The following is a 27,569-nucleotide window of genomic DNA, read 5'->3' as shown; positions in this document are numbered from 1 at the left end:
AGTAGAAACAACCTACATGTCCATCAAATGAGGAATGGGTAAAACAAATTTGTTAATATGCTCACAAAGGAATGTTATGCATCACACCTTTTCAATGATGTAGAAATGAAGACCGACATCAATTTAAAGGCAAATTACTTGGGTCCTGACAAGCCACATGGCCTCTCTTGTTATACAGTTCAAGCTCTTGATATAGTCCTTCAAAAGTCTCATACATTTGCAGGAACTTACGTAAGTACTTGTTATCCTCTGGAGCTCAATGCCTATTTCTCTCAAGGAGTCAAAGGAATGGGTAACTTTGGTTCCTTCTACTCTATATGCAGTTAGCACTCCTTTGCTATTTGGTAGGAAGGTGCTGGAAATGAGCCCAATGTCTTTCAAAGGACACACAGAAACACTCTCCTGCTAGGTCTTCTGGCATTTGAATGGAAGACACCTGATTTCATGCCAAGAACTAGAAAGTGAGCTTCTTGGGAAAATGGAAGAACGTCTCTTCACCTCCAATGACTATAGAGCAGGTCTGTTTGTACCTGGGCCCTTTCCTTAGTGACTGTTGTCCCATGTCCTTGATCTATTTAGGCCAGTTTCCTTGACTCTACACACCTGAGGTAAGCTTCCTTACCTCAAACCTCCAACTTTCCTGGCAGGACTCAGCATGAATAAGGAAGACCAGAGAGAGGCACCAGCTGTAGTAAGAAAACTAAAATGGTGGCACACCCCCACGTTTGTGATTGGTGGAAACCACAAGTCCAGGTTGCTGGTGATGCTTACACGCAGATGAGGTGAGCTTGGTCTACACCAGTTTCTTTGGGGAGGGAGGTTATGAATCCTACATATCATGCATGGACCAGGTCCCTTCCATATTTAGGGAAGATGTTGGCCACAGTTGGTGCAGAGGAGGACAATCAGGATTGAGATAGTGCTTAACGCCTTGACCTCTAAACAATTGCTAAGAGAACAGACGTTAGCCTAGAGGAGAGCCAATGAAGGGAATTCACTGAGTACTTGTTGGACTATGGGGATAAAGTGTGCCTAAACTTACAGCAGGAAATATGAAGATTCGTGGTAGAAATCTGGGTGGAAAAGAGGACACTGATGAAGCATTTGGTGAATGGGCAAGGGTCTCATTCCTGAAAGATGAAACAGAAGCAAGATTCTCTTCTCTACGGTGAGAAAGAGATCCCCGCTTTGAGATGGAAACTTCAATAGATGTCATGCCTAAGATTCTTCTCAACTTTAGGATTTTGTACTTCTATGATTCCCTAAATATCTTCAGATTTAATAACTAAGCCTCTTGACTCTACCTCCAAAAATCGTGCTTCTTCTTCAGTGTTCCATTGAGTGGTGATACCATCCTTTATCTAGCTGTCCAAGCCAGAACCCAAAGGTCATCCTGACCTGTCCCTCTCCATCCCCCCATAGTCACGCACTCATCAGCTTGTGCTTCTGTTGAACAAACACCGTATACGTCATCTACATTTTTCTCTTCCCTACCTCAGGCTATCATCCCTTCTCCTGTGGGTAGGCAGGTCCTTACCTGGTCTCCGGGCCACACACCCTGTCTCTGTGGCCCACACCCAAAGCATCTTCCCCCATCAGCACTATTGCTTAGCTGTGCAAGTGGCTTCCTAGCACAGAGACTTCAGTGACTTCCTGGGGAGCCTTAGATCAGTGTCCGGATTTTGAGCTGGCCACCAGGCCTCTGCAGCATAGCCCCTTCCCAGCCAGACAACCCCATCTCTTGCCATCCCTGCTGCTCATCCTCAGACACCCAATTTCTACAGCAGCCATGTTCAAACAGGCAGACTCATGGTGGAACTTTGGCTTGGGCTCATGGCTGTACCTTCGCTGGATGTCCAGCCTCTCTCACTCAACTGATATACCCACCTTCCACCCCAGGGTAGGTGTCTCTCCCTCCTCTCTGATAGCCCTGCCTTGTCATAGCACAAATTAGGCACCTGTCCCACGTGTCTCCACAACCTCCCCACAACTTCCACTTCAGTCTACTGATCTCTAAAAAATAACACGTAGAGCATGTGATGCTGCATTTAGCATCTAGAAGATGAACGCTGGCCAAAGTCCACAGAGGTGGGCAAAGCGGCCCCATCAGTACAGTCCATGCCTAGAGTTGTTCAAGGTGGCATTCCTGTGATCCTAAAAGAAACCTGGAAAGGACTGTGTAACCTGAGTTATAGGACACAAAATCCTAATGTCCAAAACAAAATTGCTGTGAGACATGATCCTTCACCACGATAACCTTGTTCCTGAAGCCTTGTCCCCAAGAACCTACAGCTTTCCCAGTTTCATGGGAGCCTGGGGTGCACAGAACACCATATGCATGAGTCCTTGTGCAGCTCCGGAAGGTCTCCTGTATCCCCAGCTGGTTTCAAACATCTTTTCATAACCCGCTGTGCAGTTGGGCCAGGAATGCTGTTATGCATCATGAATTATTAACTCCTTTGCCTGACAGATAAGAGTTACAAAATTGCCTGCATTTCAATCATAAATCTCAGCTTCACCTGAACACAGCATGACTGGCTCTGGACAGGCAAAGTGCGGGCTGGCGATGGCTGGGCTCGGCACGGAGCAAGCGCCCGGCAAGAGCCTGGCATGGATGGTTGCTCTGTCATATTTCCACGTGAATCTCTTTCATGGTGCATTGAACATGGAGGTGGAGGTGTGGCCTGAAGCACTAAGGCAGAGTGAACGTTTCTAACAGTGAAGAGTAAGGATGTGTTTTCTGATGTTAAACCACAAAAAACATAAAAAATTACAATTATTGGCTACATCAGCCAAATCGCCGATGGCTCTTTTCAGACACTCTTATGGGGTTTCCATGAACCTCAGCTTCTGCTTTGAGCAGGGAAGGTAACTTAATATCCCAGATCCCAGGGGTCCCTATCCATTGCTGGTATATACTTCTAATAACATTTTTTGGGTGTGATATGGGGAATCTTTCTATTTTGGTGATATACACACACGCACACACACACACACACACACATACACAGGCATACCTCATGCATATTTTGTTGTTTGTTTGTTTTGGGGTTTTTTTGTGTGTTTTTGGCTAAAGATCTTTCTGCACAAAGGGGCAACATGCATTTCTTATGTAAGAGAAACACTGTGATTGCATCGTGCTTTGTGCAGGAATTCCCAGGGCACTGAAATAACTTCCTGTGAGCGTCACAAGCTCCATGACTGAACAACCTGACCCCTGACCCCTGGCCCTCCTGAGCCACTGACATCCATTCCCATCAGTGAGGGCTATACCTTACCTCCCAGCGAGTGTTTCTGAACCCCCTCTGAATACTGAGATTCAGGATTCCAGAGTTGGCGGAAGCTATAACTTACAGACAAAGCCAGTTTCTATGCCAACATATATTTCATAATCTGAGAATTAGGATTCAAAGTCTTTGCCTAATTCTTTGAATCTCCTTTTGCCCCTACAAATGAACAGAATGTAGACGATACCCATGAACATCTGAATTAAGGAAAGCAAGTTCTTATGAGTTAATATTTTAAGCTACTGGAACTTACAGTTTTCTAACACACTGCCAAATTGCAACACAATGTGAACTTTATTGGACACGACATGGGATTCCAACTAGTGCCATTAAACTGGGAATAGATTTACTGCACAAAGCACTTTGCACAGCGTGAACTTGGAAGAGGCTGGCCATACACGGGTGTGGGAGGGTGTCTGGAGCGTGCTCGTTTATTCAACAGGAACATAAGGCAGTCCACTTCAGGAAGGGCAGACATACCAGGCACAGAAAAAATTTAATGTCATCAAGCTAAGCCATCCCTTTTAGCTAGAAAACCTGAAAGTCCAAGAGCGTAACAAACAAGGCGGTTTGAATAAAGTTGCAAGACTTCGTGATTTTAACGTCCTATGGTTTCAGGAGTTTTCTTTCTTTCTTTCTTTCTTTCTTTCTTTCTTTCTTTCTTTCTTTCTTTCTTTCTTTCTTTCTTTCTTTTTTAATTGAGGTACAATTGACTTAAAACATTATATTAGTTTCAGGTGTACAACAGAATGAGTAAATATTTGTATCTTGTGATGTGATCACCACAATAAGTCTCACTAATATCCAGCACCACACACAGTCACAAAAATTTTTTCTTGTGACGAGGACTTTCAAGATCCTCTGTGACTTTCAAATACGTACGCACAACAGTATTCATTATAGTCATCATGCTGCTTGCTACATCTCCACACTTACTTATTTTAGAGCGGGAAGTTTGTGCCTTTGTCCCCTTACACTCGTCCCCCACTATGTCCTCACTGACTGGTACTGTGTTCAGTGTGCGGTAACTGGGTTCCTTCTATTCCTCCTTTGGTTTGTGTGACTAGAAATCCCTGAAGCTGAGACCCTTCTAGGGGAAGAGTTACTTTTCATTTTCCACATAGAGAAGGGAGCGTGTGAAGAATCCCGCTGACCACATATGGCTTTCAACTTCCTGGTCCTCAACGATTCATCATCTTTCTAGAATATTCTAATCTGTTTTGTGCCATGAAAGAATTTTTAGAAGAATTTTTACTCGTCAGTATTTATACTCATCAACAATTATAGCACCATGTACAGGATTCTGTAAAAACGAAGTGGCTTGGGGACACACACAAGGAAAACTTACAACAGTTCTTCTAAGAAGACACCATCTGAAAGGAGCAACAGTTTGAAATTAAACAGGGTTATTTTCTAGTTTTCAATTAATTATAGTTTTCCATACAGGTTGGCTACCAGGAAGAGAGAAGGGGCTAGAAGGAGGTTCTCCCCCTCAGCAGCTCATTTGTTCTTAAACCACTATCCAAAAATCAGGAAAGCCGAAATGACCTGGGATGGCTTTACCTATCAGTGAGGCTACAGGTGTCTATCTGGATGTCACGGAAAGTTCCCAGCGACCCCTGCTGTACTGTGATGGGATCCACCGCCTGGTCACCAATGGAGATGAGCCTCAGGCAGCCCTGAAACCCGGCCAGGAGACCTCCGCATCCAGGGCCAGAGCTGCTGTCAGGACAGCCTGAATGAACATGGAGACACACAAAGGAGAAAGTCAACAGTTGTGACCAAAACAGCCATCAGTATTCTGTATGTGCAAGTTTGCCGCCTCCTGCTCACAGATGCCTAAAGATTATGCTTCCTTGTGGATGGGGGCAGTGGACAGCTGAGAACAAACACTACTGGTTTTGCTAAAGCACAGAAATAACAACTAGAGCCAGGCTGGTGGCTGGCCAAAGGTAGCCAAAGGTAGCTGAAGGTAGACTATACCAGTATAGTCAAGGCCCATTTACTCTAAGCTGAGTTTGATTTCTCTTTTGAAACCACCTGAAGAAATCGGTCCTTTCAGCATGATATTAAACTATATGAAGTAGAGGCCATGGGATAACAGAATCAGAAGGAAAAAAATCACAGGCCTACTAGGACCTATGAAATTTAAAATGCTTGAGAAATAACGATGTATGTGAGATTCCTACTTTGGGTGTGCGTGTGTGTGAATGCAAGCACAACACAGTTAAAACAAAGTTTGACTATACACACTCAGAGACCTCCAAAGACAATGTAAGTGACCTACGTTTCCAACTGTTTCTGAATGAGGCATTTTAGTCAAATACTTTTTAACACACACACACACACACAATTAACAAGTATCTCAACGATATGGCCCTGAGAATAATGGAGAAAAGTTAGCATCCTGGAGCACCCCATGCAAAAAGAAACGGGCTTTGACTGTTTTCAATAATAGTAAATTTTTACAAGTTCGGCTGCATTCACTAATTGGCTTGCTGTAAATTACTGTTAAATTAATGAAGGAAAGAGGCCATCAGACCGTGGTGACTCACCAAAAGCTTTGGTGGCCCAGGACAGCAAACCCGAGTCTGTAAATGAGTTTGATTTCTGTGTGGCTTCGTGTGGCTCGTCAAGGCTCTGAAACCGGAACCTCTGGACAGCGACCCCAGACAGCCACCCCCGCTTTCATCTGGAGCCAATCAGTAATTCCTCTCCCTGCTGCCGCCCCTCCTCTCCAGGAGCCCTTCCCCTGCTCCTGCCCACGGAGCATTCTTGCCCACGGAGCATTCCTGACCACTTCTACTTCGGTGTTGTGTGATTCCGATCAGTTTTTGCTCCAAAACACCCTTAAAATTTTGAATCTCCTCAGGTTATCTTCTGCCGTTACAAACCACAATGCCTAGGCGGTGGTTTTATTATATCCCCCTGGTTTCCCACGGAGACAAGGCTTTTCTACCCATGATGAGCAAGGACACAGCTTTGAAATCAAAGTCAAAGCTGATCGGGGTTCAGAGCTGCCTCTTCCCCTCGTGGGGTCAGCAGGCTGGCACGTGCTCTCCCACCCTCTGCGGAGCTGCCCTCAAAGCAATCACAGGTCCTTCAATGTGAGCTCGCCAGATTTCCAGGGGACAGGAAAAGAGAAACACACTCACTGCAAATGCTTTGGTGAAAGGCCATCATGCGGAGAAATCTACAGACACAGTTTTGTCTCCATTTCACACACACCCCTCATTTGGGGGACTGAAGTTCTCCCCGGGAACTTCTCTCGCTGCAGGGAGCTGAGTCTCATGGGTGGTACCCTCCCCAGGGACACCAGTGCCCACGGATGCACTGGATGGGTCAGTGACCCACAACCTCAACTGGGACGTCCCTGAGGGGCAATGCTTCTTCAGAGCTCTCTTGAGGTTTCTATGCAATGGCATCACGCCTCGCCTTGTCTCTGCTCATCCCAGCTGCTCTCTCCCCACCAGGTGGGGGTCGTTCCTGAGAACTAACCTCACTAAACCACCCTACACATGAGTCTCCCAAGCAGAGAGCCAGCTTCCTGGGGAACCTACCTTTAGCCACGTGGGATAAAATCTCAAAGCATTCACTTAATTGAGTATTTTACTTTCAGAAACAAACACAGTAGAAGCACAACATTTTAAAATAATTTAATATTCTTTTAATTCTCAGAAATTGTGAAACAAATTTTATGCTTCCTGAGAAACTCACCTATTTAATTCTTTCTGTTCCTTATACAATTATGTCTCATTGACATCATTTCCAGGAGAATGTTTTCTTTTAACTTGTTAGATACAGAGTCATAACTATTCATATTTCTAAAAAAAATCATTAAAAAATCATTTTCCAAGCATTTAAATATTAAGGAAGTTTTTGTCAATATTTACAGGTGGGGCTTGAGGTTATTTTATGTCTCTTATTTTTTAAATGAAATGGAATCAATAACTAATTTTTTTAGAAAGATTTATTTATTTATGTGAGAAAAAGGGAGAGAGAGAGAGAGAGACAGTGACAGCATGAGGAGAGAAGAGACAGAGCGTGGAAGACTCAAGCTGGGAGCCCAACATGGGGCCAGATCTCACGACCTTGAGATCATGCCCTGAGCCAACATCAGGCATCAGACATTTAACTACACTGCCCAAGTGCCCCTGGGATCAGTAATTTTATAAAGATTTTACTCATTATGCTTACATGGTTTTCATTCTCCTCTGTCTAAACTTTTGTCATGAGGGTCACTGGTGCACCTTCAAAGGGCAGGGACTGAAGACGGAGCCTCCTCTCGTTCCCATCCAACAGCCACAAGCTTGAGCCTAAGAATTTCCACAAGACACACATGGTCCATCTCTCCTCTTCTTTTAGTGACTGCGGCTTTGCATTCCCGACAAATATACCCCCAAACGAGCCAAGGCCTTCGTCCAGTGAAACCCACTGTTGAGCACAATGAAGCCCCATAAATTAGCTTCATGGAGACATTAACACTTCAAATGTGGTGTTACATCACATGGAACGGACAAACTGTCCATTTTCCCTTTCCTTTTTCCCTGTTTTATGTGAAAATATTCAAATTTCTGTTTGTAAAAAAAATTTCTGGAAGGTTGGATATGTTTGGAAGACACCTGGTATATCTTTGTGTCTTTATAGGCAGCTTCTACCGGCAGTGCTTAGGGACTGAGAACGATAGGATACAGGATCAGAAACGTTCAGCCCTTACACCTTCCCCTTTCTCCAGATCACAAACTTCAGACGCATCTAAAATACAATGAAGTATCTGGGGCGCCTGGTGGCTCAGTCAGCTGGGCATGCAACTCTTGATTTCCACTCAGGTCATGATCTCAGAGTCATGGGATCAAGCCCCGTGTCGGGCTCTGCCCCGGGCAAGATTCTCTCTCATTCCCTGTCCTTCCCCACCCATCCCCATTCTCACACTCTATCTAAAAAAAAAAAAAAAAGGAGAAGACGAAGAAGAAAAAGAAAAAGAAAAAATAATAATAATACTCAACTGAATCCAGCAGTCACAAAGAAGATTTTCTCAAAGTGGAACATTAAGAAGGAAAGGTCAAACCACAAAGTCCTTCCTTGCTCCAGTTGTAAGAGAAAGGTCAAGAAGCAAGGGGTGCCACAGCCCAAGACAAGCCCAGACTGCCAGCTGTCTGTTCATGCACACAGATTGGCTGAAGTCCCAAGGGTAAGATGGCAGAGGGTCATTTATCCATGACCTCATTTGGGATGGACAGTGAAAGTGGACAGGGGATATTTATTGCTAAGTCAATGGCACATACCCATCACCATGGAAAGAGTCAGAAATTTAAGTACCTCTGAGGATGACAGAGAAATTGTCACTGTATGTCACAACCCCAGAATGGGTTATGAGGTGAGACCTCGTTACAGCCATCATTGTTCCCTGGTCTGCTAAGGCCTCACACACACAAGGACCCTCGAGATTTGGAGCATAATTTGATGTTTCCCAACTCTGCAGAGCCTGTGTGCTGGTAGACAGCACCACGATGTCACAAAAGGAATCCAGAGGACAGCAGCTTCTCACTACCCTCCCCGGCAGGCACCGGACTCTGTAGAGGGTAGAGCAAAACTGTTGTCAGAAGAACAATTTACAAACAAAGCTCACACTGAGGAGAAATAGAAAAGGAAAAAGGGAAACCTGCATCACATGTAAAAAGGCTATGAATCTGCAAGAGGAATTTTGTCATGGAAAGAAAGCCACAGAGCCCTGCTTTATGCCTGTTGTCCTGCCATAATTATCAAGATCATCCCCTCCATTCACTAAAGTGTCCTGGTTTGGACAATATATTATATGGCCACCCTAACTGTAATAGGAAGGCACCCTAATCTGCCCTTATGGGAAAGCATGACAACAAAAAGTCACTGACCACATGGTGAGCGGGAACTTGCCACTGAACCTCCATCAGGAGAGCAGGCTAAGGAGGGTCTCAGAACATGGGGCACTGGCTGCCATGAATACAGCATACTGCTACTGAGCATGGACTGGATAAAGTGGATTTCCCTGTTAACACAATGCATATTCCAGTCCCGATGGACATCCATCAAGAAGATAATTAAAGAGACACTGGCATACACCATTCTTGGGACTGGATAAAACTGGCATTGACGTCTTTGGGTCTCAAAGGTCCCACTCAATTTGAAACTGACCTGCACCCCTTTCCACAGAACAGAGCTGGGGAGTCCAATGGACCATACAGATGAGGGGCTCTGAACAAGGGATTCTTCCCCTGTGCATACAGCTTTGAACACAGCATATCGACTGAGAATCGGGCTGCATGTTCACTATTCTTAGACCTGCCTCTCCTGCTTTTCCTTCACAATAAATAATGCTCATCTCCTTATTTAACATCAGTAAATTGGGGTGTTTTGGTTTTGTGTGTTTGCTGCAGCCTGGTGACAGCATTTACTGGGTTGTTTGGATAGAGTATATTCCTTCTCTAGGAAAAAAGATGCTGCTATGTTGGTATAAAAAGGAGAGTTGAATACGTTGGTTTGAATCAGTGCCTGGAATCGCTCTGTAGGAATCAAGTGGGTGTTTACAGCGGAGTATGTACAAGTCATTCTGAATTTACACATTAGTTACAGACAATGTGCTGTGATTGCAAGATCTTACACTATTTTTGCCAATCAGTGCCAAATTTTAATTACAACCAAAAAATAGTAAACTGGTAATGAAGAAAATAATTATACTCTCTCATGGGATGTTTAAACTTTACAATTCTGCTCATGATAGAGACATTATTTGTTATTGGAAACTATACTAACAAGATAGTTTTTCTTCACATCATCACAAATTTATGAAAACACTTAAGAAAAGCCTATTATGCTTTTTTTTTTTTAACACATTGCCTCCAAATCTCTAAGGCTCTTTCATAGACCAAAGGCTGTTTCATTAAATTGACTATGCATATTAGGAAAGATTGATAGTTTGTACATAAGGAATATTTTAAATTCACTGGCAAGATGATTCTTGGCAGCTGTAGGATATTTATCACATCTTTTGTAATAGCAAAAAAAAAAAAAAAATGGTCACCATCAAGTTGTTGCTCAACAGTAAAACGGGATGGCAGATTTAATAAGTGAAACATGGTATCATACACATCAAAACCACATGGCAGTAAAAAATAATTAACTTTACCTATAAATATTTAACAGGGCTGGATCTCCAAAACTAATCTAGAACAACAGTGACAGCAATAACAATAAAAAGAACCCAGAAGAAGGCACACGGTAGTGCCCTATTTGTAAACTGAAAAGCCAGGGAACACAAAAACTACTGTGTGAAGTCACCTACATGGATATAGCTTCTAAAGAAAAGCAATACATTAAAAACTTTTTAGTTGTAAAATAAATAAGTCATAGGGATGCAACATACAGCATGGTTATTACAGTTAATAATAAGAAAGTAGACCTTAAAATTTTCATGACAAGAAAAATTATAACTAAGTGTGGTGGATATTATCTAGTTATTGTGGGATTATTTCCTAATGTATACAAACACTGAGTCTTATGCTTCCATCTGAAACTGACATGGTGCTACACATTGATTAAAACATAAAAAGGCAATACAAAGATTAGTAAAAAGGGGGACTGGGCAATACTTAACTGGGGGAGTACAAATTTAGAGGAGCGAGGGAGACACTAAAAGCATTGTAGTGTTTAATTGTGTACATTAGGGGGTTAGCCAACAAACACTCTTTCAAGAAACATGAGTAGTATTTTAAAATACATACATGAATTACATAGTGACTTCATATCAAATCAACGTGTAAGTATTTATGGAAAGTACCTGTTCTCATGCAGCTGTGCATTGCACATTTGGAACATGCCCGATGCTCAAATATGAGAGAAGACTCTGTGGTTTTAGAAAGATTTTTTTTAACTTTTTAATACAAAATAACAAGCATTCCATTTTGCACCATTAAACAATACAGCAAGGATTTTTCTTCCTGTCCCTTTTAGTGTTTCAAAATCTTTTACGTTTTAAGTTACAGCTCCCAGATAAATTCTTTATTTAGTTTTGAAGGAATTGGTTCCTCTGCAGAGCTCTAAAATCCATCATAAGCATAAAGGTTTGGAGGACTCACAACTGACAGGCCTAAGTGCTGGTGGCTCAGACTTTTCACATGGATGCCTCAGAATGGACATTTGTTACCCTCAGGAGCTCCCCTTCCCTGGCTGCATGGATTCTGGACAGACTCAGTCAAAGTTCTACCAAACAAGCAAACCCGCCGTCTCCTGCAGTTGGGGTGATGGCCTGGTATTGTCTTGGTAAAGTTCACCACGAGGTAGTGAGTGAGTGTCAGTAGCCATTAAGTTCCTCTCTTGCTTTGGTGTAGGTAATGGTGTCCTTGTGCCTAGACAGTGGGCAACAGGACCCTTCCTGAATGTTTAGGGCAACAGAGCAGCTGGGAATCTTGGGGAAATGCAGATTGTGGCTCAGGAAGTCAGGAGAGTTACATCTGCATCTGTGACAAGCTTGAAAGTGGTGCTGCCATGGGTGGCTCCCGGGCCACACCAGAGGACCTGGGCCCCTCAGGGAGGAGAGCAGCTGACAAAAAGACTGCCCACGTGCAACAAGGAAACTGTTGCATAAAAACACCTGAAGGAAAGGTTCTAAGAGTTATCTGGCCTTCCGAAAATACTCTACAGTGAAGCACAAAAGGTAGGACAGAGAGTGAGGACCCTCAGAGTGGCCTGCACAGAATCAACTGGAGTTTCCCTGGGTGTCAGAGCCAGAGAAAGCAGATCTCTAGGGATGGAGACAGGCCCTAGCATTCTGGAAGCTTTCTAGGTGACTGCAGTGAAAACAAGTGCTAAATTCAAAACCAATCTTAGCAAATGCACATTAAAACAAGGCCCCCCATAGACTTGCATTTTAGGCCATAATTTACCATCTTTGTCTGGGGCGCCTGGGTGGCACAGTAGACTAAGCACCCTATTTTTGGTTTTGGCTCAGGTCATGATCTTAGGGTGATGAGATTTGAGCCCCATGTCGGGCTCCACACTCAATGGAGAATCTGCTTGGGATTCTCTCTCCCTCTCCCTCTGTCACTCCCACTCATGCTCTCTCTCTAAAATAAGTAAATAAATCCTTAAGAAGAATTTACTGTCTTTGCTCAACATTTTCATTGACTAAACTGAAAGAGAAACCTCACTCTTCACTATTAACCTTCATTTAAAATTGCCAGTTGTCTCAGAAGGCAGGAGCTGGAAAGACAAGGATGGTTTGGTTGCCAGCACCGCTGGTTCCTTTCACTTACCGCCCAAATAATAGGTGTCCCCTGAATCAATCTGCCCACGCAGGGAGTGAGACACAGAGGCTGCCTCACCATCCACCATCACGCTCAGGTGATTTTCTTTCAACGAGAAGGACACTGAATGCCACTGCCCATCACTTAATCTGGCACCTGGAAGTAAACAAAATTGGGTAAGAAATTCCTAAAAAACCCTATAGATGCAGGTACGCAGAGCCATGCTTGAAAACAAACAATACAATCACAATCTTAGACACCCTACAAAACTTCACCTGATGTTTGAACTCACCCGAAACCCCCCAGGTTATTTAGCTGGCTGGGCAATGGAGACTGACCACAGAGGGCAGCTGGGCCTCTCAGAGAGAAAAGGAGAGGCTTGGGACATATGTGGGCTTGGGGGTTTCTTAACAGGCAAAGAGATCATGTGGTATCCTGGTCATGTTTCTCTAGGAGGAAGGGATTACCTGTGGAGTGAGGCTCATTGAGTAAATATGTGGTTCCAGAGGGCCCTTGCCTCTGACCTCCCACAGTCATAGATTGCTCAGTCACATTCTAACACAAATTATATTCTAGCAAAAATTACTGTGATCAGTTAAGAGTATTAAGACATATGTGCACAGAGCAATGGCTGTGTTTCACTTTCTCATTGCTCGGTTAAATCAGAAAAGTACAGGGAGAAAAAAAGAGAAAAGAAAGAAAGCTGTATTGAGAGGGGGAGGAAGAATCAAGAGTGGACAGTCTAAACATTCTGCCTTGGACAGCGCAATCTTAGTTTCTCCCAGTGCTAGGGTTTTAACAGACTAACACAACAGGATCCTGAATGAGCTTGAAATGACCAAATATCCTAGTCCCCTGGCACAGGGCGTACTTCCCCGTCTTCTAGTTCATTAGTATTTTAGGATGTTCAGAAGGATAATATTTTCCAAAATTGTTGTTATAAAAATAAAATCTCGTCCCTACTATAACATATTATTATTATATATAATCTTGGTAGACTATTTGGAAAAATATATCATATATATTGATGTAACTCTTTAGAAAAAATGTATCAGCAACTTAAGTATTACTACAACATGAAAATTCATTGAACAAAATGTAATGTTTAGAAAGCATCACATTAAAGTGTGTGTGTGTGTGTGTGTGTGTATGCATACTCAATCACTGTCTAAAAATGGACAAAAACCAGTAGGTAATATTTTTAAATGTTAACATTAACTTTGGATGAGGGAATTGTGTTTGCCTTCATGCCCATATTCCACTGGCCAAATTGAGTCATTCGTTCAAAAGCAAGGGACTCCTCCCCTCCACAGGGAGGCCATGACCCCAGAGACACCTGCTGCTCTGAAGGAGCACAGTGAACAATTGGAATATTTAGAAATTGTCTTGCCCAACAGGGAAACAGGTCATAAACAAACACTTCAGCTCATTGAAAAACAACAAAGTGAGACTCTTTTGATGTCTTTGATGTCTTGCCCAAGCTTGCGCATGACCCTGCCTGACTCTAATTTGATTGTCTTGGGGAACTGTCCTGATAGTTTAGCCTATACCTCTTGCAAATGAGAAAGGTGCTGACTGCTTAGAGCCCTCTAAGTTTGGAAGTCAACCTGCAAGGGTCAGAAGTTATTTTCTAGCTCATGGGGGATCAGCCCCAAAGAAAATACGGCCATGTTTCTGGTGGAAAGTTAACCAGGCATATTTAATTTAGTATCAGAGTTTGGCCCAAGGAACCCAATCAACCCCGTAAATCCATGTCCCTCCAATGCTCGTTAATATGTCAATGATACTGCAATTAAAAATGAAAATACATCTTTTTTTGTCTTGGCTTCATTTCTCATCAGTGATGTTGACATGGATTCAAGACCCATGTGCATGGGAAATATGTTTCTGGCCTGACCCAGAAGGTCATAGACCCTACTGTAAAAATCACGATGCCTCCGCTCCTCTCAGACTGTGAAATAGGAGTGATGGTACTTCCCAGCACTCCCTTTCAGGGACTTTAGCTCTTTGCCGTGTACACCCATCTCTCACTTTCTGTGTCACATTTGTGAATCCAAAACTGTTGCAAAGACCCCACACAGGATAGGTTCATGAGCAATGATGAGAAAGCTGACACAGAATCCAGAGGATTGCGGTTAGATACTCAAGACCTACATTATGACACTGGTCCTAAAGGAAATCCTCCAGCCCTAGAGCTGAAGGAATCCACAAACAAGAATCTGGGAGTGTCCCTTCCACTCTTGTCATTCAGTATTTATTTTAAAGTTTACCTAACTATCTGTCAGGACAGAACCACATCCACTTAAAATCTGATGTTAATGGGGCACCTGGGTGGCTCAGTGGGTTAAGCCTCTGCCTTTGGCTCAGGTCATGATCCCAGGGTCCTGGGATTGAGCCCCACATTGGGCTCTCTGTTCAGTGGTGAGCCTGCTTCCACCCACCCCCAGCCTGCCTCTCTGCCTACTTGTGATCTCTGCCTGCCAAATAAATAAATAAAATCTGATGTTAAAATTCCCTCCTGTCCTCTCCCTGCCCCCTCCATTTACCCATCTATTTAGGACATAGAGTTTTTTTTTCCTGGGAGAACTTGCAGAAAACACTCCAGAATATCTCCTTGAATGGGTAATAGATGCTATTTACCTCTATAATAAAAGACTGTTTTTAATAAAATTCGGCATTCTCATTTAAAAGTGAAATGCCTGCTCTTATGATCATTCTGTTTCTCCCCATTATAATTCTCACCCTTTGTGTTTCTTTTGTGTGTCTTCTACCACTTCTGACAGAAGGATGGCCTGTCTCCCCGACAGCACTACAGTCAAAGGATGGATAGAGAAGGGAGGGTCAGGGGCGTTTAGATTTGTGCTACTGGGAACACGATGCTTATTCTCCCACCCACCCCCAACTCCACAAAGGTTTCAGTCTGGGCGGCCAGGGATGGTCTCGGGACTAGTTCTGGAATAATGAGAACTAAAGGTTTTGGAGTGACAGCTGACTAGCAGGCACTGGGCTCATGGTCTGTAGGCTCAACATCATTGTTTCTACCATTGGTCACACTAGTGTCACTCCAACAAGGAGGACCCGAGGCTTGGGGAGAACATGGGTGGCACTTTTTGAACCCATCAGGCCTAGCAGCACAAAGGAGGGTCTGGAAATGGACCTGGGAGGCGAGTCTTCTCACACACCCCTCCCACCCTCTTGTGTCAAGTCCAACCTGATCACAGAGAACACTGCCCTGGGCAGTCAAGTCCCTTCGGGAAAGGGTGGACTGTATATTTTCCTACAGAAAGGGAACGCATGTTCCCCTTCCCCTCACTGACCTTCTGTTCCCACCATGCTCCGCTGGCCCAGTTCCACAAGCACACAGACACTAGATTGTACACTCTGGACCTTTCTAGATCCCTTCACAAACACAGTGAGGTAACTATTTGGAAAAAGGACCCAAAAGCTGGAAGCATGATGAATGGTAACTGGGTGTCCTTTCCTGGCATTTGGCATGATTACGACTCATTCAGCCTTTAAACTTTGGTTCTTGGTTTGGTAGGTGCTTTCACACTTCATCCAAGGGTTGGAGTGAAAACCAGTCACCATCTGCCTCCTCTTGATCACTTTCTGTGCTTTGCAGACACCGTGCCTTTCTCCAGCTGAAGGCTTGTGGCCCGCTGCCCAGACCGCGTCTCTCGGGGACATTTTTCCAACAGCATCTGCTCATTCTCTGTCTCTGTGTCACGATCCTTCAGACTTTTTTATCACTGTGACATTTGTGATGCTGATCTGTGATCTGTGATTACAACTCACTGAAGGCTCATGTGACACCATTTCTTAGCAATAGAGTATTTTTTTAATTAAGGCACATATATTGTTTTTCCAGACATAAAACTCCTGCACATTTAGAAGACCATGGTATACTGCAGATATAACTTTTATATGCATGGGGAAGCAAAAAAAAAATCCATTTTGTTCACTTTATTGCAGTATTTGTTGTACTGGGGTGGTCTGGAACCAGACCTGAGTATCTCAGAGGCAAGCCTGTATTTCAAAGGTTAAAAAAAAAAAAAAAAGAAAGAAAGAAAAAAGAAAAAAAATGGAAAAAAAAACTCAAACGCTTCTCTTTATTTGTTTTTTAAAGATTTTATTTATTTATTTGACAGAGATCACAAGTAGACAGAGAGGCAGGCAGAGAGAGGGGGAAGCAGACTCCCTGCTGAGCAGAAAGCCGTATGTGGGGCTCAATCCCAGGACCCTGGGACCACGACCCGAGCCAAGTCAGAGGCTTCAACCCACTGAGCCACCCAGGTGCCCCACCCCTCAGATGCTTCTTTAAAAAGCAGCAAGAAAAATGCACCTCTGGTTTGCTTCCCAAAATTAATGTGTTACCCAGTGAAAACTTAAAAATTCAATTCAATAAAATATTTCTATAATATTTCAGTGCCAGCCTTCAAAAAAAGTTAAATAACTACTCCCAGTATGTTGGAAGGGAGAACGGTGTGTACTCACGTGAAGCAACAGCAAAGCACCATCTCTTCATTAATAAGACACACAGCTTGTAAATCTACACAAACCAAGAGTGAAGCAATTTCCAAATTCTGACTTGGTTGTGCCCATCTGCAGAGGTCCACAAGGAAACTCCTTACGCCATTGGTCAGATTTTTTCTTTCATTTATAAAGAGAAACAAAGAGCTACGTTTCATTCCTGGCTTTCCATCCTGACCTGGTAATCTGGGTCAGGCAAAGTGCTCCTTCTGTAGTCAACACTCGTGGAATGACACCTACCTGGCTTTACATTTTCACCAGCACTCTAACGCAAAAGAGTCCCCAGACTCTGAGGATAACACAACCCTGGAAGGGAGTTTAGAAACGTGGGTCCTTCTTGGAAACCGAGAAGAACATTCACCCAGTTATAAGAAGCCTTATCCAAAACAGGGATTCCCAAATGAACAGAAAATCCAGGAAAAATCGTAACTTCAAATATGACTGGTGTGTGTATAGGCTCAAAATATGGTATAAGGAACCTCTTTTCGCAGGACTCCAACTTAGGATACTGTTCTCCAGTGTTTCAAGTGGACTGCCAACTCCACATCATCAGTTGATAGCAAGGTTATTTTTTAAACTTTTTGAGAGGTATATGTGATCTGCAGCTAACTTCGGCTTACACTGACTCACACACCAACAGCCTGGAGGTATCTAGTTCAAAGGTAAGTGAACTCTAATTCCCTCTAGAAGGATTATGAGTATCTTACTGATTCAGTCGTTCATTCAGTGCAGAGGTGACAGAAGGACAGTGCAGTCACAACAAATGCCTATTACCTGCTGTGATGTCCCTCGACGGGTGTTCCGGCTGGAAGAGACTCAGCCTGAGTTTTCCATCATTAAGAACGAGGACGAGAGCCACTGGCCCGTGTGGGAATTGAGTGGTCAGCAGCAGCCCTGCCCTGTTCCACGTTCGGAATTGGAAAGCGACCGACACCTTGTCCTCTCCGATGGTGCCCGGCAGAGCCAAGTAACTCCTGGAGCTCAGAAAAGTCACGGGCACAATTTGTGGGTGTGAGCATGAGAAGGACACATTTCCCTGTAAATACAGTGGAAAAAGTTTTAGGAAGGGGCAGAAGGGATGCTTTCATGAGCAGCGAGCTTTCCAAGAGGTGCAGTTTCCTATCAACCTTCCAGCAATTGAGGACTTAAGAACTAGGCTTCCCCATCCAGCTGCAATCCAGATTTACCTGACAGGTCCCTCAAACTGTGACACTGCCCTGGCTGGGCAAACCTCTTTCTGAGGCTTTCAGGGCAGTTCTGTCTCCTCTATTTCTGGGCATTGGCAAAGGAAACTTGAGACATGTCTTTCCCAGGCCTTGCGCTGGGTACAGGACACAACAGAGGAGACAGATTTCTTATACCTCAAGGCACTGGCTTTTTACATGTGGCATGAAGCCCAGCACCACAGATAGCAGCTCCAGGAACCTTCCTGCACTCCGCTTGGCTGTGTAAATGCTTACACACCCATTACTCAGGGGACTCAAACATCTGGCTCAGGCAGGCCATGAGCTTCGGCCCGTCTGAGGCAGGGGTATGGCCGGCCTGAGCAGGCTACCTGCCTCTTAGAGGATCCCATGGGCCGTGTCAATCAGCACACTCTCCCCAGCCTGACCTCTAACCTGCCAGGTGCCTGTTTTTTTTTTGTTGTTGTTGTTTTGTTTTTAAGATTTTATTTATTTATTTGACAGAGAGAAATCACAAGTAGATGGAGAGGCAGGCAGAGAGAGAGAGGGAAGCAGGCTCCCTGCTGAGCAGAGAGCCCGATGCGGGACTCGATCCCAGGATCCTGAGATCATGACCTGAGCCGAAGGCAGCGGCTTACCCCACTGAGCCACCCAGGCGCCCACCTGTTGTTTTTATTTCATTCTATTTTACTAAAAAACACACCTTTGAGCTTTAAATTATATCTACTGCTCCAGGAGCAAACTTACCTTTAATCATAGTGTTTGGGAGGAAGGAACTTAAGTTCTTAAAAAAAACTCCAATTAAGTGGGGCACCTGGGGAGCTCAGTGCTTTAAGCCTCTGCCTTCACCTCAGGTCCTGGGATAAAGGACTCAGTAGGGAGTCTGCTTCTCCCTCTCCCTCTCTCCCCCCCTGCATGTGCTCTCTCTCTCAAGTAAATTCTTTTAAAAAATTTTAGATAAATTTTGATAAATTCCAGAGGAATATGTGCCCAAACATTGCCCTTCCTCTCAAAAATATATACCATAAAAGCACTGTAATCAAGTCAGTACAGCATTGGTATGGAGTAGACACAGCAGTGGAGCCCAGTGACTGACCCACAGAAAGATCTGAGACCACAGGTACAGCCAGTACATGGTGGGCGGTAAGATTCAAGCCTGTGTGCAGAGGTTGGGTCTGATCACTAAACAGCTCAGGCACAAATGGGAACCCGCAAGACCTAAAATAACTACTGATCTGCACAGAGTAAAGCCCAGAAAGTAGAAGACTTTTTTTTTTTCAATTTTAAAGTAAATAAGTAAATGAAACTACCTTAAAACTTTTTACAGGAAAATCCTTGAGACTGTATCTAGAGTTTAGGGTTTCAGAAGTATTTCAAAGCAGGAACAAATACTACAAAGCTATTCAAAAAATACACTGAGACATTGGCTATGTACCAATAAAGGCATTTATATACTCAACATGGCCCATAACATTTAATATAAAAGATATGATATATGATATATAATTATATTATAACATGATCTTATATTTCATAGAAAATTGGTTAATCTGAGAAAACATTTGGATCATGAATGACATAGGGAGATCTATCAACCTTAAAACTCTCTTGTAAATTGGGGCACCTGGGTGGCTCAGTCAGCTGAGTGACCGACTCTTGATTTCAGCTCAGGTCATGGTCTCAGGGTCCTGGGATTGAGTCCCATGTAGGGCTCCGAGCTCAGTAGGGGGTCTGCTTGAGAGGGCCTCTCTCTTTCTCTCCCTCATGCTCTCTCTATAAAATAAACCTTTAAAAAAAAAAAAGCATTCCCACAGTTTTCACTGAGTTGGAAAATGGAGATGGAGAAAAGGTCACATAAAACAATCCCATTTCTATAAACGACGCTCGATATGGAGGCATCAATATTCACAAAGATGGGTGCACTGATTGTAGAGGAATTGGTTCTAAGGAACCAAATGTGGAAGGACAGACACTAGCTCAGGAACACGCTAGTCCAGGGGACGGCCTGCAGCCGCGTGGAGGGACGGAAGCCTGACAACAGTCCAACCCATCTGAGGGGTCCACCTGCTTTGAGATAACATGCTCCTTACTCGCTGACCTAAGTCCCCAGATCCACAGCAGACAGACCCCTGGCCTTGGGGTGAGAAGGTCCCAAATGTGCCCAGTCGCCTGTTCGATGCCACACCACCTTCTGAAGAGTCAAGCAAGTTTTCTGGCAAATCTTTTTCTTTCTTAGGTCACAGGACTGATTTTACTAACCTCCCTTTGTGTATCTGTGGGCCTTGGCCTCCCTTTGCAGAAAAATGGGGTGCCCATGAACATCAGCAAACAGGCATCAGACCCCCGAGGCATAGACCCTGAGCACGAAGATGGGGTTTGTGGCCGGCACAACCATGGAGTCTGCCCGGGATGGAGAGACGCAGCAGACCACTCCCACCCTTCACCAACCCACTCCTAACCCCTCTGCAAATCACTGGCCCGGGTAGAAACCCAGCAGTTGGCTTCTGCACAAGAGTCCACCTTCTCCCCAAGTTCCTGGCCTCAAATTAAATTAAGCTCAAATTCCTTTCCAATCCAAATTCATCTCTCGAGTACTGGCCTTTTGAGCAAGTGACAGACACTGAGCTAGGAGTTCAGTAACAGGAAAAAGGAGCAAGAGGAAATCAATCCCAACAGAGACCCTTCCCCAAAAAGTCTTTATTCAGATGCACCATGACACATTTGTGAAAGTGTGCATCTGTTTCCACACACCTGTAAAAATTAAGAAGCCTGTGATGGGGATAGAGGAGGGCACTTGTGAGGAGCCCAGGTGGTGCAGGGAATTGCTGAATCCCTGAACTGCACACCGGAAGCTCATACTACACTGTATGTGAGTGACTAGAACTAAAATTTTAAAAAGTTAAATTAAAAAATCAAGTTAATACTTAGTGAATTAAGTCAAATACAAACTAAAAGGTGTACGTGATTGGCACTTTCCCTGCCTTCAGAAGAGGTACATTCTAGACTGGGTCCATCAGACAAGCTGCAGTTCCCTGCTCCGTGGACCTCGCGTGTAGCTCTCTTACCATGACGAGGATCTGCGGTGTGTGTTTCTTGGACAAATCAATGAGATCCACTCCATTGTAGTAGAGATTTTCAAAGCAACCATAAAAGTCTTTTTGTGGGAATGCCACTGATTTTCCGTGTCCAGGAATCCCCCCAAAGCTGATCTTAGAAAGAAAAAAATGACATAAGTAATATTGTTTAATGATTTTCTGATTGCCTAAAACACGTATTCTCAGCAGTTATAGGATAATTGCCTCCAATCTATCTGGCATTATTTTAACATTAACATGTTAATTTCAGGTGAATTTTTAGACATAGATATACCAATTCTTTCTTTATTAAATTTAGATAAGTAAGTTAAATACCCCTTCTCACAATTTGCTACTCAAAGGGCTATGTTACTTCAGCTGATGGGGAATGTTGTTTGTTCATTTCCACAGTCACTCTTGATCTGGGTGACAAGGTGGCTAACCATGATAACATTCTACTTTACAAACCTTCCTAGAACCCAGCTTCAGGCTCCAAGTCTTTGCCAGAATACTGCTGATGGGTTAGAATAATGAAGGCATCGATAATCTCATTCATGACCAGGCTCTGCAGCTGGCCTCCTTGGCTGAGGCCACTTACACTAAATGAATGTTGAAATAATCCCCTTTGCTCTGATAAATGTGCTGAGCAGAACTGGCAGAACAAAAGGTGTTCTCCAGTGCCAGTTAGATACGTGCGGGCAACATGCCAGGGATGCGTTAAGCCTTTAAATGTCCCTAGAAACAGTACTTTGATTTGCCTGACCATGGCTCTCTTGTTCCTTGAAAAAGCAGGTTGGAATGTAAGGTGCTTACTTCTCCAAGCACCCTGGATTGTTAATTCTGTTTACAATTTCTCTAAAACACAGAGATCGCCTAAGGAATGGGTCACAGCTAACACCAGAGGTAACATGGAAAGCCATCTGGACACATGTATTTTACTGTGCCACCTGTCATACTGATAGCTCTTCATCCACACACTTTCCGAATTCAACAACTACTTCCTCCCAGGGGAGAACTCACACCTATGAGTGATAAAACATCTCAACAATGCACGTGGGTCTCTCTCTGGGCTGACATCACCCGTGAGAAACGTTTCACCAGAATTCCAAATTACTAGCAATTGGAATTTCTCTGTGTAGAGATATTTTCTTAAAAGGTTATGCTGCGTTTAAATAACAAAATCTGTAATACTTGAAAAGAAATGTTCATACCTTATAATCAAGATCCAAGTAGTCGCACTTGCCCTCGGCCTGGAAATGCTGACTGTGCCTGTCCACGGTGAAGTGGACATGGGTGTTTCCAAGCTCGATAAGGACAGAATGCCAGTGCTCGTCATCCAGCAGGCTGCCCAGGGTGAGGGTCGCATGGGCATCAGAGGAGGGCAGGTTAGCATGGCCTACAAGGACAGGCGAAGCAAATGAACCACCCCATCCAACCCAGTACCATGGCTGCTGTGTGGGAGGCCAACTCAGTACCGTGGCTGCCCTATGCGAGGCCAACTCAGTACCAGGCTACCCTGTGGGAGGTCAACACGTCCCCCAGTCACTTTCCTTGCACACTTCTATCCGGAGAACTGGTCAACTGCCTTTACCTCAGCCTCATGTACAACCTTCTCTCACTCAGGAATGATTTCTTCTACCTTTCTTGTGTTTATTATTGTTAATTATTGCATTTTTGGTTTTCTTGGAAGTATCTTCTTCCAAGAACCTCATGAAGCACATGGCCTCATGGCTCCTGAGAACCTTACAGAGAGCACCACCTCACAGTTTCAGGGATCCACCCCTTGTCTTTACAATATTATCAGGATGTTTACTGAACATGCACAAATGGTCTTACATGCTAATCGAGCTATAAAACTTGTTACAGTAAAGTACATTCAGGATACATGGGTGTTCTCTATAGTACACCTCAACTGTGGAGCAACCATGCTTCCATTTGCCCAGACCATTCTGTTTCATGCCTCTTGCTCCAGAGTAATTATTTCTAGGGTCTTCTTTCTTTCTTGAAAGTGTTCTGGTTTCAGGATAAATTAGCTACTTAACTGTGAAAAACTAAGCATAAAAAGATACTTCCATCTAAAGAGGTATATTTTTGAAAACACCCACTGGGAACTTTTTACCTGAATTAAGCAATAAGATGAGCTTTCCTCTAACTAACTGCAGGGTGACATGTTTGCCGTTTTGTCCTTCTCTGTGGAGTAGAATCCTGTCAGTCTGCCTGGTTTTAAATTTCAAAGAAATAACATCTTTTGCTGGACTCATGGATTTCTGATTAAACGTGTATAGCAAGAAGCTTTTCCCATCAAAGTTAACCATCTCGGATTCTATAGCGGGAGAAATTAGAAAATAATCTAAGTATAATACATCTTTACTCATGCACTGAATTGAGCAAATTGACACAAACACACGGAAACATAATATATCTCCAGTCTGTTTAGTGCAGAGGGGAAAAAACGGTGCTGCCCATCCACCCCAATACCCATAGTTGAGATCCCTAACCTCTACACTTTGCCTTTTCTGACATTTTCCCTAACATATATCAACTAGAAATACTTCTGCTGACGAAGTCCAATTGCTTCTGCCTTTATACTGGCCACTTCTCATCCTGTAGACAACAAAGATTGGTAAAACAGTTGAAGTCACTCCCCACAGTGGCACATCATGGCCACGAAGTTGCCATTGTCCCTCAGCACTCTGATAGTCTTATTTTTCCCACTATCAAGGTCACTTGCATTCTATTTATTGAAAAAGTTATATTTTGTCATAAATGTAAAAAGAACACTGGTCAAAGCAACCAAAGACAGAACAGGAGACATACAAAGGGATTCATACTACCCAGAAGAATCTCTTGTATTTCTCATTTTTCACAAGTGAAAAGACAAGATGTTACTGTCCTTAAAAAGTAAAAAACCGTATGATTTTACTCATACGTGGAATCTAAAAACAAAAGAAATGAATAAACAAACAGAAAGCAGAACCAGACCTATAAATGCAGAGAACAAACTGGTGGCTATAAAAGGGGTGGGGTGGGGGATGGGTAAAGTGGGTGATGTGGAGCGGCAAGTTTGGGCTTCCAGTCATGGAGTGAGTGAATAAGTCATGGTGTGAAAGGTATGGCCAGGAAATTAGTCAACGATATTCTGATCGAGTTGCACGGGGATGTGCGGCAGCCACGCACGCTGGTGGTAAACATCGGACAACCCGTAAAATCGTTAAATCACCATGTTGTACACCTGATGCTAATGTAACATTGTGTGTACGCTGCACTCAAATATTTGAAAAAGAGGTTTTTTCAAATGTGTGTGTGCAAAAAATGAAGGTGCAGAAGGAAGACAAAGAAACAGGAAGCTGATGTCTTCTGAGACAATGATACGACATTGGGTTTATTTAACTTCACAAAAGCCTAGGGCCAATGTAAACTAGGATCTACATTTCATTCTGACAAACTAAAATGCTTACAGTAAACCCCTTAAATTCACAACTCTAAGGAATCCTTTATTTCATGCAGCCACCTTTTGAAAATTCAGGAGTTTGATTCCAGTTCCCATACATGGTAGAAAATATGTAAACACAGCAGTGTGTCTAAAAATCATGGAAACAAGCAATTACTCTCCATTGCATAGTTAAATATATCCCTTTGTCAAATTTGAATGAATTGTCCTCGCGTTTTGGGTGAGCACAGATCTGGCCCCATCCCAGAACTGCAACTCTGCTGGCCTGGGGTGGGACCTGAGAGTCTGCTTTTCTAACGTGTCCCCTAGTGATGTTGACGATGTCGATGCCGCTGGTCTGGTAACTGCATATGAGAAACACTGCTCTACAGAACCTAGATTATATTTCTTGGAACATTCCCCTCAGGCAAAATGGAGTAGTGAAAAATTTACTGGATTTATAGATACACAAAAGAATGGGCTGAAAATCCTTTTGTTGTAATGTTTTCGTTTCCTCTCCAGTGAGATCCCTAACACTTGTACCTAGAACAATCAACCACAAGCTAATCATCATATTCTATCTTACAAGGCACATTTAACATGTGTTTTGACAGGTTCTCTAATCCTAGAAGGGGACTGAGTTATAATCTAGAGATGTCATCAATGGAGTAAAACAAAATCACTTCAAACAACATATCTTGTAGTAGTCCTGGTGGTTTCATTAAAATCTTAAATGGTAACAAACGTAAGCTCAGTGGAGAGGAGTTAAAACAGCACAGATAAAAATGAGGAATTTCTTTCAGAAGTCTGGAATGTGAGGCTTCTTTCTCTTCATCTGAAATGACCCACATCACTCTGCAGCCTGTATGGCCCCATGAGCTAATTTTTAAAGGTCCGTTAAAAAAAAAAAAATGAAGAATTGTAGCAGAGAACACAGGTGCCCACAGACCTAAAATGTGTGCTGTCTGGCCCTTTACAGAGCCTGTCATCCTACATTCAGCAACATTAGCCAGTGATCCTTTCTGAGCCAGATTCCTGACTGCTTACAGGTGGCTGTGATAAGAACCAGCTCACTGCAGGACATGTGGCAATCCTTCTTCAATTTAAGTATTAAAACCCTATTTTAGATGGGAAATCACAAATTTAATTATTTTTTGTTGATCTGCCTGTTGCATAATTCAATACACTTTGTTTGTGGTCTTTCATGAATCTATATTTATGAAGTAAAAAAATAGGTAAATATTATGGCTCCTGTGGAATATCACAGAAGACTGGTTTTATACGGACCATCTTCCGTAGCTTCAGACCCTGCCTTGGCAGTGATTTGGCTTTGGAAAATACAGTTTTGTCATTAAAAGGCCATTTCCCCCCATATTCCCTTCCTCCCCTACACCCACACTGCCCTGACTTAATTTCCATTTGTTCCCACAAGTACACTTTCTTTTCATTTAACAGGGGTGTAACACCCATGAGGTGCTGGGATGAAACACAAGAGGACAGACATGGCTTGGCCTTCCCAGAGCTGACAGTGATCCCCTCACCTTCTCACTCCAGCTATCATGAAAAGAACACATTTCACCAGGAATAGACTCGTCTTACTGTGGTCTGCTTAGGAAACTAGAGACAAGGAAGCTCACAGTCAGGAAGGAGGAAGTGGAGCATGGGGGAGGTCTTCTCTGGGGAAGTGTCTGGAAAGAAAGAGGGTAAGACCTTACCCATCATATGGCATGTGTCACACGGAATTTACCGATAGGCACCCAAAAACAGCCAACAATGGGCTATACTGTTGATCAAGAAGCCCCCTCATGATAAATGTGAAGTCCATGTGATAAGTAAGAGTGCAATCTGTCACAAAGATGACACAAAGATGTCACAAAGATTACTTACAATGGGAATGTGTGGACTGGAAACTCAGTTTCAGGCCTCGTCAAAGAGAATCAATCCTAAAGAATGTTGTTCACTTACAAAGGTTCATGAGTCATTCTGAATATCTGAAAATAAATGGACACATCACTAAACATAACATGACATTTTTAAACATGTGTCACTCATACACCATTTTTAAAGACAATATATTTTTTTCAAAGATTGTATTTATTTGACAGACAGAGATCACAAGAAGACAGAGAGGCAGGCAGAGAGAGAGGAGGAAGCAGGCTCCCCACTGAGCAGAGAGCTCGATGTGGGGCTTGATCCCAGAACCCTGGGATCATGAAGTGAGCTGAAGTCAGAGGCTTAACCCACTGAGCTTCCCTGGTGCCCCAAAGCAATAGATATATTTTTTAATTAAACCAAAACATTGTATTGTGGGACAGAGAAGACTTAGCTCAGTGAGTTTGCAGGGGCTAGCTCTCCAAGCACGGATGGGGGACAGCCCATCTGTAGGAGAGGTTCCCTCACCTTCATGCCCATGCTGGTGATAGCCATCAAAATATAGCCCCAGTTAATAAAACCAAATTATAAAATAAAACCATATAAATTGGAAAAACACTTTGAATTTTCAATGAAGCATCATATCACATTTTCCATTTTGGAATGAAGGTTCTGCATTCTTGCAATGGACAAAACTACTGGCTCCCACTTTGATTCATAATAAGTGGACCTCCATCTCAAGTACCCCAATTATTTAATTAATTGAATTACGTACAAACACATTTTTGACGAGACTCCTTGTAAAAGTTAAGAGGGATGCTTCAACAAGAAATCCAGACAAGACCAAGTTCACCTACCAAGGAGTACGGTTTCAATACCAAGAAGAGCAGCAGAATTCCAGAGGAGGAGAAAGC

General features: G+C 43.3%; 1 protein-coding gene across 1 annotated transcript in view; it reads right to left on the bottom strand.

Annotated features, from left to right (window-relative positions):
* Window positions 1–4,775: 4,775 nt before the first annotated feature.
* LOC132015180 (contactin-associated protein-like 3) overlaps window positions 4,776–27,569 on the bottom strand; it is an 88,628-nt gene continuing 65,834 nt past the window's right edge. The window contains exons 5-10 of the mRNA XM_059395806.1: window positions 23,473–23,676; window positions 22,565–22,749; window positions 21,345–21,488; window positions 17,870–18,131; window positions 12,575–12,721; window positions 4,776–5,022 (exon numbers count right to left, since the gene is read on the bottom strand). Coding sequence (XP_059251789.1) covers window positions 4,847–5,022; window positions 12,575–12,721; window positions 17,870–18,131; window positions 21,345–21,488; window positions 22,565–22,749; window positions 23,473–23,676 — 1,118 coding nt within the window. The 3' untranslated portion in view covers window positions 4,776–4,846. The remainder of the gene's footprint in view (window positions 5,023–12,574; window positions 12,722–17,869; window positions 18,132–21,344; window positions 21,489–22,564; window positions 22,750–23,472; window positions 23,677–27,569) is intronic.

Source organism: Mustela nigripes, chromosome 4 (assembly GCF_022355385.1).
Source record: "Mustela nigripes isolate SB6536 chromosome 4, MUSNIG.SB6536, whole genome shotgun sequence".
NCBI lineage: Eukaryota > Metazoa > Chordata > Mammalia > Carnivora > Mustelidae > Mustela > Mustela nigripes.
Note: the sequence above shows the minus strand (reverse complement) of the source record. Positions and strands in the feature narration are given on the sequence as shown.